The sequence below is a fragment of the Daktulosphaira vitifoliae genome, unplaced genomic scaffold (assembly GCF_025091365.1).
Source record: "Daktulosphaira vitifoliae isolate Bord-2020 unplaced genomic scaffold, ASM2509136v1 Scaffold_3, whole genome shotgun sequence".
NCBI classification, from domain to species: domain Eukaryota; kingdom Metazoa; phylum Arthropoda; class Insecta; order Hemiptera; family Phylloxeridae; genus Daktulosphaira; species Daktulosphaira vitifoliae.
The window spans coordinates 45,759,770-45,772,236 of record NW_026099574.1 but is presented as its reverse complement, the minus strand read 5'-3'; the positions used below and the strand labels follow the sequence as shown (position 1 = coordinate 45,772,236).

At 26.6% G+C, this 12,467-nt stretch overlaps 1 protein-coding gene across 2 annotated transcripts in view; it reads right to left on the bottom strand.

Annotated features, from left to right (window-relative positions):
- LOC126902626 (neurotrypsin-like) overlaps positions 1–12,467 on the bottom strand; it is a 54,680-nt gene that overhangs the window by 5,517 nt on the left and 36,696 nt on the right. The window contains exon 4 of one of the 2 annotated variants that reach the window (XM_050680088.1): positions 9,293–9,377. In XM_050680088.1, coding sequence (XP_050536045.1) covers positions 9,293–9,377 — 85 coding nt within the window. Of the gene's footprint in view, positions 1–9,292; positions 9,378–12,063; positions 12,316–12,467 lie in introns of those variants that run through there. The other variant, XM_050680090.1, reaches the window with a different exon arrangement.

The window sequence follows — 12,467 nt, the reverse complement described above, 5'->3', positions numbered from 1 at the left end:
AAGAGTTGATGTTGCTTTTGGAATAATCCACCAATTTCTCTAAATGAAACACTATCTACAGATTTGCATCGAAGCGTTTCTTATGATAGTGATTTTAATCACTGTCAGATATCATCTATACTTGTCCCATCTATGCCTCGTCTACACTGTGACTCGACCCCACTGTGCTACCGTTTTTTATATTATTAATAATTAATTAAAAACATGTATTAACATAAAAAAAGGGTTGCACAGTGGGGTCGTGGCAAAGTTGTCACAAATATAGATAACATCTGACTATGATTAAAATCACCAACTTAAGAAACGTTTTAATACAAATCTGTAAATAATGCTTAATTTTAAGAAATGGGTGGATTATTCCAAAAGCAAGGGGGGCAATATCTTTAACTAAACACTAGTTTTGATCATTTGACGTATTGATTAAAAAAATTTGTTGAGTAAGAGGTGAAAAAGTGGTGACAGACAAAGAAAAAACACTTCCTAGTAAAATTAATACCTAATCAGCTTCTTAGATTCGTCTTGAATCCGAAATTCATTTTGGCGGGTGGAATTCAAACTTCGTACTATAGTGTGAGAGATAAAAGTATTACCGACGCGGAAACCGTAAATTTCATTTGTCGGTAGATAAATAAGAATATCCTAGCTATTTTTAAATGAAATAATCATTATCTCCACTTAGAAGAAACAGAAATTTAAAATAAATTAAATTCTATGTCAATTAGATTCATTTAATTTTATAAAAATTAGTATATAACCATTATAAGGTATGTTAAAATAAAAAATCACCTAATTGTAAATTTTTAAAAAAAATATTTATGGTGTAAAATTTAAATGAAAAAGATGAAGTGCACAAAGAGAATTTCATAATGTTTTTTATTTTTGAGGAGGTATGGAAAATGCGTACCCAACATTTTTTCATAATTTTGAAAAACTAACAATATTCAAAAAAAAAAACATTTTTTTTTTAATTTATATAAGTTTAAAGTCAAAAAAAAAAAATCTTCGCATAAAAAATTTAAGAAATTGGTCCCTTTCTTATACGTTTATTCAGTTTATACTATCATCATCATCTGTTAAAGGCAATGCCTGTCGTTGAACCCTCCCTCTCTGTTTGACGCCAAATTATTCAATAAAACATAAGACGCAGAGTTTATAAGTTCCAAGATATATTCAAAATTTTCTTTCCTTAGGAGTCTATTTAGTTTCTTCTCAGTTATTTTTCATTCAAAAATATTGATTATAAAGTCATTGCGTCGGATGATGGGTCTGATTAACTTTATTTTTCTTGATTCTATCTCATTTATCATCTGTCTTTCTTCTCATACTTTTTCTAGCACTTGCTCATTTAATTTCTTCACTGTCCATTTTCTCTTTGTCATTATTCTCCATACACCAATGCTTCAATTCCTTTTCCTCTTAATATCTTGAATACGATTTTTCAATTTACTGGAAGACTTCTCTAGATGTATGAACATTGTCATAGTATTTCTATTCAGTGTAATTCTTCTTTCAAAGATATGTCTTAGAACTAATATCGCTTCTCTTGTTCCTCGCCCTTTCTTTAGGCCAAACTAATCTTCTGATATATTTTGTTCGATGTTCTCTCTGTTAATTTTAGAAGTATTTTTGAATCATGGAAAAGGAGCGCTATAGTTCTATAGTTTCTATATTTGAAATACTTTTCTTCGAAACTTATAGTTCTACTTTTGACAAAAACCATTGGTAGACATCCATTATTATAGCTATATTTAATGATTTCAAACATAAAATACTATGATTTTCTTGTAAATTTTCAGCAGGTCAGCCGGAATATCGTCAATTCCTATTTCTTTTTTGACATTCAATTCTACTAGAGACTTTTCGAAATACTTATAAGTGATCAGTATTTCGGGTCCATTTCTATCTTCATTTACATCAATTTCATTTTTTATATATTCCTCATTACTTTAGATACTTCTTTTAACTTTAATACGAAAATTAAAAGGTATTGATTATACCATGATATGTGCTTTTTTTTTTTTGTGTCTATTGCCACTTTTTCTCAGCTCTCACGGGATCGATTTCCATGAACAATTTGTCAAAAGATTACAAAGTGTATCTTGTTGAAGAAATTACCTGAAAAACTTGAACAAAATTCCCACGTTTTCTATAAATGAGGAAATTTCCAAAAGAATACAATTTTTTTAATCATTAAATTTCGTTTTTTTTTCACTTTTTTCATAAAACTACCATAAATTTTTCAAAAATTAACAAAATAACTTAATTTTTTTTATATTTAAACATTTATTTCCCTTTCACTTTATATAATTTTTTTGAAAATTTAACACTTAACATGCTAACAGGGGAGGATTTAAAAATTCAGCATGTCATGCTCATAGTAAATATGAGCATGTCGCAAATCAAAATGGTGAATTTGACGTTTAAAATACATACTTTTCACCGTATACGTATAGCTTACCTGGAAAATGCATTTTTTTTCCACATAATTTAGGCGCGTGACAAGTTGTGTTACTTTACGTGGTGTTTCATTATCTCCCCCCTATCATAAGACTTGGTGGTGCAGGAGAGTTTCCTCACCTGCCTAAGGTTAGTTTACGTTGGGTTTCGTCATCGGCGTTCCCCCTCCCATTGAAGTATGTTAGTTGTATTTATTCCCTCCTCCTCGCCTTTTCACCACCACACAGTTGGTGTGGTATGTAAGTGATGCGGAAAGGGTCCAGGAATGCTCTTTTTTACCCTATTTCCGTCTTCTAAACATATATCAAATTAAATCTTCTATGTGCAAATAGCTGCCGTTGTTAAAGACATGCTATTTTTGTGTTAAAATAACACATTTCGATTTCAAATTTTCAACTTTAAATTTCTATAATTTTTTGAATAATGTATGTATCAAATAATTTTTTCTTTCGAAATATATTTCTTTCATTTGACATACTTTTTTTTTAATTGGACTATTTTCCTTTATACAGGGGGGTTTTAAAAATTGAAACTTACGTATGAAAAGTAGAACATTTTCAACCTAACCTTTGAAAATTTTCCGAAAATACTGCGTCCTTTAAATATATACCAAATTAAAGTTTTTATTAAATACTACCATAAATTTTTGAAAAATGAACAAATTAAAATAATTTTTTTTTATTGAAACTATATTTTTCTTTCATTTGATATAATTTTTTTAAAAAAGTTATGCTTTTTTTAATTTAATTTTTGATAATGTTCCAGAAATATTGACACTTTCACTTAATCTTAAATTAAAGCTTATATTATATACTTTACTATGAAAAAAAAAATTCACAATATAAGTTTTCTTCTTGGTGAAAATTTCGACCGTATTCAAAAATATGCTATTTTTATGTTAAAATTCTGAGTTTTGTATTTTAAAATATCTTATACTGACTTTCATGAATATTATATAATTTAATTGATATAGAATATAAATTTAAACTTAAAATTTAAAGTAACTTTAAAAATTGAATTAGCATAAATTGGCGATTTTATGAGTCAACGAAAACGACGAACAGTTTTCGAATGGTTAACACTTGTGTCTTTCACGCTTAGGGTACGTAGTTCGAATTCGTCTGTAGCAACTCATTTTTTTGAATTTTTGCCTTAATTTTTTTTGAGTTAGAAAAAAAATTTCAAATTAATTGATTTTTATCTCATTTAAATTCAATAACCATTAAATGTCAAGGATCCCATCAATGTAGTCTCCCTTAATGAGAAGAGATTTCTTATTCAAGTTAATATTATTTTACTATGTGTTTTTTTTTTTTGTGGCTGCGATTTATTTTTCCACCCCTCACATAACGTACATTTTTCAAAGATACTTCTAATAATTCGTATTTAGTTTAGGAAATTACTCTCAAAAATTAAAAAAAAATGCTTTAAACAAATAAAAAGTACTTTAAACAACTTAAACAAGTAAAATGATTCATTTCTATTTTTTTTAGTGTATTTATTGTCGAATTAGATTTGATATGATAAAAGTATTCAACTGCAAAAGTAAATAATTTTACTGAGTAATTTATTAATTTTTAAACTCTATTAGTTTCGATGCGAAGCTGAGAAGGCATTGATTTTTCCATGATGTGTCTTTTTTTTTTTATGTCTGTTGACAATTTTTCTCAACTGGACCGATATTGAATATGTCAAAAGATCACAAATCGTATTTAGTTGAAGATATTATATTGAAAAAAAAAATTTTTGATTTTGAAAATCCATATATATTTTGTCAACCTGACAAAAATTTTTATTATTTGAATTCAATAAATACGTTTGATAGGTTAATAGATTTGTTAAAACAGAATGTTTAGGCAAAAAACCATGCTGGTGTGGACTTATATGATTATTTAAAATGTTTGTCAACTTTTTAGTATTAAAGGCTTCAAATAATTTAGGAATGAGTTATAATTTTGATATTGGGTGGTAGTTTCGAATATTACTTTTATTAAAAGATTTATAAATAGAAGTACTATAAGATATTTTCCAAATATTCAGTAATTATCCACTAAAAAGTGATAAATTAAATAAATAATGTAGTGGTATGACTAAAACTAACTTATAAGCCTTTAAAAATGACGAAGGGATTCCATCAAGGCCAGTACCTTTATAAACACTTAATGAATCTAGTATAACATAAATTTCAAATTCTGAAATATGTAATGAATTTAAATCGAGATTGCTCTCAACTAATGAACTGTCATATAAATCAATTATATTAGAATAATCTGTATAAACAGAAAAGAAATATTTTGCAAATAGTTCAGTTGTTTCATTGATATTTTTAGATACAACTTTATCAAGATAAACTGTATTAGGTATATTTGATCTATTAGTTCTTAAGGACTGGACATAATGCCAAAATGATTTAGGATTTACATTTACAACATTTTCAATTTTTTGTATGTACCCACATAGCAATTTCAATATATTAATATTGTCAAAATATTCTTACAAAATACTTTTTAAAATATTTTGAATAAAATATTGTCACAATATCTCTTAAACATAATAAAAAATATATTCTATTGAAATATTTTCATAATATGCTCACAATATAATTTTTTAAATATTTGTTTATGTATATTTTGATAATATATTAAAGAGAATAAATACAGTATATTACACCGAAAATATTTCTACAATGTGCTTAAAAAATATCTTTTTAAATATTTGCTTATAAATATTATGAAAATATATTAATTAAAATAAATATAGAATATTTAACTTGAAATATTTGTTGAATATATTATCAATATAATTTTTTAAATATTATAAATATATATCTTGTTGGCCAACTGAGGTAACTTAAGAGACACAAGCCATCCTCTTTTCTCCCTTTAGTTACATCTTTGGATGATATTGGTATCTTGTTATATAATACTTATGTATTATATATACATATTCCTAAATCTTTAATAAGTAAACAGCCATTTTCTCTAATTAGTATCAATTTTAATTAACTTAATTCAATTAAGCTAAGTAAGTTAGGGACAGTAAAAAACCCTTGTTGCTATTATTTGCAGGCCTATCGAGTTAAAATTTTTTTAGTTTTATCAACGCAATTATATCTTATTATTGTCCTGTGAAACTAAAAATCCTAAAAAGTTTTTTTATTATAGTTAGAATATATTTCTATATTATCAACAATAATAGTCAGTTTCTAACTTACAAGGAGAAATCATGGTGATGGGATCGCCGATTTTCAAAAAAATTATATGTTTCTAATCTAAATTGAATATAAAATTGTATTTACTTTGAATTTTTTTAAACAAGAAAAATTACTTAACAGACAAATAACAATTTGAATTACCTTAAATAGTCTTTTTTACCCTATTTCTTTCGAAGCAACCTGTGTGTCAATGGGTCACGTACGAGTCCAAAGCGCTAGAAGTACAGGGTTCAAATCCCGCGTAGCGATCTATTTTTTTGCATTTTTTTAATATATTTATAAAACATTTTAAAAATATTGTCACAATATATTTTTTATAACATTTTAGAAATATACCTTTAAAATATTGTGAGAATGTAATATTCGCTGCCAAAGTATATTCTGAGAACATTGTGAGAATATTTCAATATACTCTGGTTATATTCTAGAAATATTTTAATATCAAAAATAAATATTCTAGGAATATTCTAGAAATATTTCATTGCTATGTGGGTAATTTGCATGAATTTGACTATATAATGATTTGCATTTTTTCCGAAGTTCGGAATAGTTGAATAATCCTGTTGAGAATTTGTTATTTCTAATTCTTTGTGAGCTTTTTTTTTTAATTTTATTAATTTTCTGAGGGCTGGATTTGACCATGTGATGTTACAATTTATGTTAGGATTGAATATAAATTTAGGGACATAAATATCAAAACTATCCAAAATAATTTCATATAACTTATTGGTAGACCAGTTTAAATTTAAGTTATTGAAATGTTGTATAATATCTATTTTTGTGAGGTGTGACAAAATTATTCGACAAGATCGTCGATTAAGTGTTAGAGCTTTAGTAGAGATGGTAAACATTGATAGAGAAATTGTTCGTAAAATTTTAGTTGAAAAATTAAATATGAAAAAAGTGTGTGCTAAAATGGTCCCTAAAAATTTGACGAATGATCAAAAATTTTTCGCAAAGAAATTTGTTCTGAAACCTTAAAAATCATCAATGATGATCCATCTTTTATAAATAATATCATTACGTGTGATAAAACGTGGATTTTTACATATGATCCTGAAACTAAACGGCAATCCATGCATTGGAAGACACCAACTTCTCCAAGAATGAAGAAGGCACGAATGAGCAAGTCGAAATTCAAAGCAATGCTCATTGTTTTCTTTGACATTAAAGGAATAATTTTTGTTGAATGGGTTCCTAGTGGGCAAACTGTCAACCACTAATATTATAAAGAGATATTAATTAAATTAAGAGAACGTGTTAGAAAAAAGCAACCAAATCTGTGGAAGAATGGATGGGTTCTTTACCAAGAAAATGATCAGTACATTTTCAATTCAAAGTTTTTTAACTGAAAAAAATATTTCTATACTTCAACATCCTCGGTATTCGCCAGACTTTGCTCCTTGTGACTTCTTCTTATTCCCAAAAATTAAAAGTTTATTAAAAGGAACCCATTTTCAAACGGTTGATGACGTAAAAATAAAAACGGCAGAACTTATAAAAGGGATAACTGAAAGCGATTGGCAACATTGTTTTCAAGAATGGCAGTGACGTATATCTGAAGACAAAAATGTCAACAATGTCACAGATGCAGTTGAAAGGTTGCTGCGAGTTGGACCATTTGTGTCAACAATGAATTTGTTATAAGCTTTAGGTGCACGAATATTTTTAAGAGGAACAATTTAAGTATATAATTGGAATTCCCTGGTATATTCTTATTGCAGTTAATATCTAATATTTCCGGTAGTAACAAAGATGATGATGGCATTATATGTCCAATTTTTGTTTAATTTTAACGTGAAATTTAGTATTAGTCGATGTAATTATTTCAATTTCATCCATTATGAAGTGTGAGATATTTTCAATATTACAATGACCAGCTACCGATTATTGTGACTGGATTATTAAGTTTAAATTATTATCAAGTATCATTATCAACTCATTAGATAAAGTACGATCTGAAGATAGAGTATTCGACTTAATTAAACTTATTAACATTGACTATGTCCATTTATTTAGTTCTGTATGGTAGAAAACTGATGGTCAATCAAGGTAATTTATTATCAACAACCCAAATCAAACTGGCCCTGAAGAAATATTTTGCAAGGATTAATTATTTAAGAGCAAAATGGAGATCAATTGAAAACCACTCTTTCATTAGTAATCAACGGGTAAAGAATTACAAAATCCAGGCACAAGTTATTAGTATATGCGGTATTTTATAATAAAAGATTTTATAATTAATATTTAAAATAAAACAAAAAAAAACGTTTCGATGAAAATCTTTAAATAGTGTTTAATTTGAAAAAATTGTTGGATAATTACAAAAGCTACATTATCTGCTAGTTTCTTATTAATATCCTAATTAAGATAAAGTATGTCGAATGAAAAAGGGATTATTAAAAAATATTATTTCTCATAAAAAAATTGTGTTTATCCATACACTTTTCAATAGGTTATAGCATTATAAAGTTAAAAATGTAAAAAATAAAAACGAAAATTTTCACACAAAAATAGCATTCGGTAGCCATTTTCACCGTGAAGATAAAATAAAGTTCAAAATTTTTTTTTTCCATAATAAAGTATATTACAATAGTTTTAATTTAATATATATATATATGTGTCAAACCTTCCGAAACATTTTCAAAAATTAAGTTGAAAAAATTAATTTTTTGTGAAAAAGTTGTCATTTTAAATCCTATCCTGTGGGCAGATAAAGGGTCAAATCTACAACAAAAATATATCAAATGATAGGTTAAGACATCAAGCATCTATAAAAAAAAAATTATATTGATATGTTCATTTTTGAAAAAGTTACGGCATATTTTAGTAAAAAAAAATTGAAAAAATTTCGAAAATTAGCGTTTTTTAAATTTGTAATTTTCTTGGAGGTTTCCCCCATTTACAGGGAACGGGGGAATTTTTTTTAATTTTTAAGGGTAATGTCTTCGACTAGATACGATTTGTGATCTTTTGACATATCGTTGAAAGAAATCCGTTCGGTGAGAGATGTGAAAAAGTGGTAACAGACACAAAAAAAAAAACACATCATGGTAAAACTAATACCTTCTCAGCTTCCCATCGAAGCTAAAAACAAATCATAGTAAAATTAATACCTTCTTAGTTTCGCATCGAAGCTATAAATGTAAAATATAATATCAAGAATTTTAACACAAAAATAGCACATTTTTGAATACGGTAGTCGTTTTCACCATGAACACAAGTCCATAGGTCAATTTTTTTTTCAAATTACCCAACCTAAAAATGCACGTACCAAATAGAAAACATTAAAATATTCGAGAACTGCCAAATTTAAGTCGGAACGAAACTAATTAATACTATTTCAAACCAAATTATAATTATTATAGAGCTGAAATTCAATTGTAAATCATATTGTTTAGCAATAATTAAAAATTAAAAATTTGTTCCATGTATTAGTGTATTATTTAAGTTGATACTGTTATTACATTTTGAAATACTAAATTAGAGTACTCATGTGCAATATATTTTAATATAAAAAAAAATTTAGGTGGGAAAAAATTAATTTAGTACCCCTAAAATTGATATTCCAGTAAAAGCAATGCCACTTCAAAAGGTTTTTAAATATGTTGATCTACTTACCACCATTTATTTTTATCTCAATTCTACCTTCATTGTTAGTTGATCCTCCTGACAATCTTAATTTCAGATTGGACCCGTAAGTTTCCTTAAAAAAAACAATTTTTTTCATTTTCTTATGTAATTTTATGATGATCACTCAAATATTCTAATCATTAGTAAATAATTGTGGATAGTATTTTCAGCGACCCATGACTTAAAAACGATATTAGAAAGTTTATTGACTACCATATTTCTAAAAGGTATACGTTCAACAATTTATAGTTAGATGAATGTATCTATGTAATAAGTTCAATAAACGTCTACAATTGTAAATGTGCGTGCGTTCGATAAACATTTAAGTTCTGTGATTGTTTGAAATTTATTGTAATCAAATAAAAAATATTTTGAATTTTAAATTTATACTACTTGATTTTTAATATTAAAATATTTATTTTTAATATATTTGTTTACGCACAACCAATTAGGTGTTGTGTTCTATGCAAGTTGCCGGTACCTACAATATATCCAAACCATATGACCGGTGCTCTTGTTTTCTTTATTGCCTTATAACTCTTTGTAAATTTAAGGCAAAAATTTTATATTATAGCAATAAATGTGTTTAGAGTTGTGTTCGATGTTTGTGTTTTTTTCATGTTAAATTTGTTGAGTTCAGTTGCGCAATCTAAAGTTTTTATTTATTATAAAACTACCCCGCTAATATGTAATAGTGAGTGTTCTAAAAACAATCGGACTGATTCATTGCAACTTGTTATATAATCAACTTTTAAGGTTGCTGTCATCCATGGACATATAAACTGCATTTAAAATATTGTTGTACATTTTTATTAATAACTTGTTCATAATATATTCACATGTCAAGTTAAGTTTTTACTAACCCTAGGTTTAAAGATATATTCTGTCTAAACAATACTCTTATATAGAAATATTAATAGATGATTACTCTAAAAGTCTATCGCAATTCTTTCTCATCATATTTGTCGTTTGAAATTCTTTGAAATTTTGATTAATGGAAGCCCCTAACAGTGAAATACTGTTTAATTGTGTATTATTGTTTCTATTAAAATATATAAATTATATATATATATATATATATATATATATATATATATATTGGGGAAATATAAAAAAGTTTTATGATAGTATACTAGTGTTAATTGCATTAAAAAAATTATTCTTATATAATTTTATGATAGTAACTAATAGGTTGTTCAATTAGTTGTGTTTTTTAATTTGTTATTTAGCTGTTTTTTGTCCTCTAGTCATATATGATTCTCTAGGGGATAAGATTATTGCTTTCCCCTATTATCTAGTTAAATTCAAAATCACAGTTACATATTAAATTTCCTATTTACAAACACATTTGTTTCATTTATAATTAAATTATTTATTATTGTTGCTTAGTTTGTATTTTTATATAATTTTTTAATTGTTGTTATTCGTGAAATTTGGCATCTATCTTTATGTGTTGTGTTTGAAATGAATATTTATTAGTGCTGAGATATATTAGGGCCGAAGGACCAATGTTTCGTACGAGGCAGCTAGACCGTAGGACAATTAATTGCGCACCAAGATATAATGCCGTTTTACCTTAAGCCTGTTAAAATCACTATTATTGAAGCGGGAGAGGGGTCACCTTGGAGGATGACGGCTAACCGCACATCCAAAAAGTAACGAGAGTAGACAATAATTAAATAACAAATAACCACATATATTAGTTCTTCAAAGAGTATCTTAAATTTAAGGGGTAACGGGGGTCCTTAAATACCAATGACCGGCGAAGTAGTATAAAACAAAATAGTTAAACTAAATTAAAATAAATAATAAAAACCCAGCACAGTTGGGTCCAGTATAAATGATATTTGACAGTGATTAAAATCACTATCATAAAAAACGCTTCGATGCAAATCTGTAGATAGTGTTTAATTAAAAAAAAAATTTGTCAAAAAAGTAGGTCAAGAGAGAACTGAGAAAATAAATGATTGCTACAAAAAAAAAACCCACATAGTAAAATAATATTAATATAAATTTCTTCTCACGAGAGGAGACTACTGTAATGGGATCCTTGATATTTATTGAAGTTATTGAATCTAGATGAGATAAAAATCAAATGAGTTAAACATTTTTTTCTAACTCAAAAATAATTAAGAAAAAATTTAGTGCCACAGTCGTGAAAGAACCAAGTATTACCGTCTCAGAAACCGTACGTCGCATTCGTCACTTAATAAGAATGGTAATTTAGCTAGTTCAAATTTTAAAGTTATTTTTCTCGACTTCAAAGAAACAAAAAAATTCAAATATGATTAATTTTTTATACTATGTAAATTTTATTAATATAATATTTATGAAAATCAGTGTAATCCCCTTATAATAAAATAAAATAAAATACAAAACCAAGAATTTTAACACAAAAATAGCATATATTGAATATGGTAGCTATTTTCACCTTGAAGACAAAATAAAGTCCGAAATTTTTTTTTTTTAATATTAAAGTATATTACATAAGCTTTAATTTAAGATATATATAAAAGTGATAGTATTTCAGGAACACTTTCAAAAATTAAGTTGAAAAAGTTCTACTTTCTATATGCATTTTTATGTTTGAACCCCCCCTGTATTAAGGGAAATGGTCTGATTTTTAAAAAAAAGTATGTCGAATGGAAGATGTATATAAATACTACTTTCCATGAAAAAATTGTATTAATCTAAACATTTTTTAAAAAGTTATAGCATTTTAAAGTAAAAAATATAAAATATAAAATCGAGTAAAACCAATACCTTCTCAGCTTCGCATCGAAGCTAATAACATTAAAAAATAATATAAAACTCAGCTGAAGTTTAATGAAGTTGTTGATAGTAATGAGTGGACCGTATGAGATCTTGTGGTAATGGTGTCGAACATCTGAGTATCACGAGTCAGAGTTTAGATCCAGGCTCGTAATGATAGATGAAAACAGTTGGCGGAAAAGCAAAAACGGTAATGAAGATATTTAGTGATGGCCAGGGCGTCAGTAATAGAACGGGTGCTGAGAAGGTAATAATTTTATTATGATGTGTGTTTTTTTTCTGTTATTTATTTATTTTTTTTGTATCTGTTATATAATTTTTTTCATAGATAACTTGGGTATTTACTAATTATTTGATATATTTTTGTGAAATCTTGTCCTTTTACCTGTCT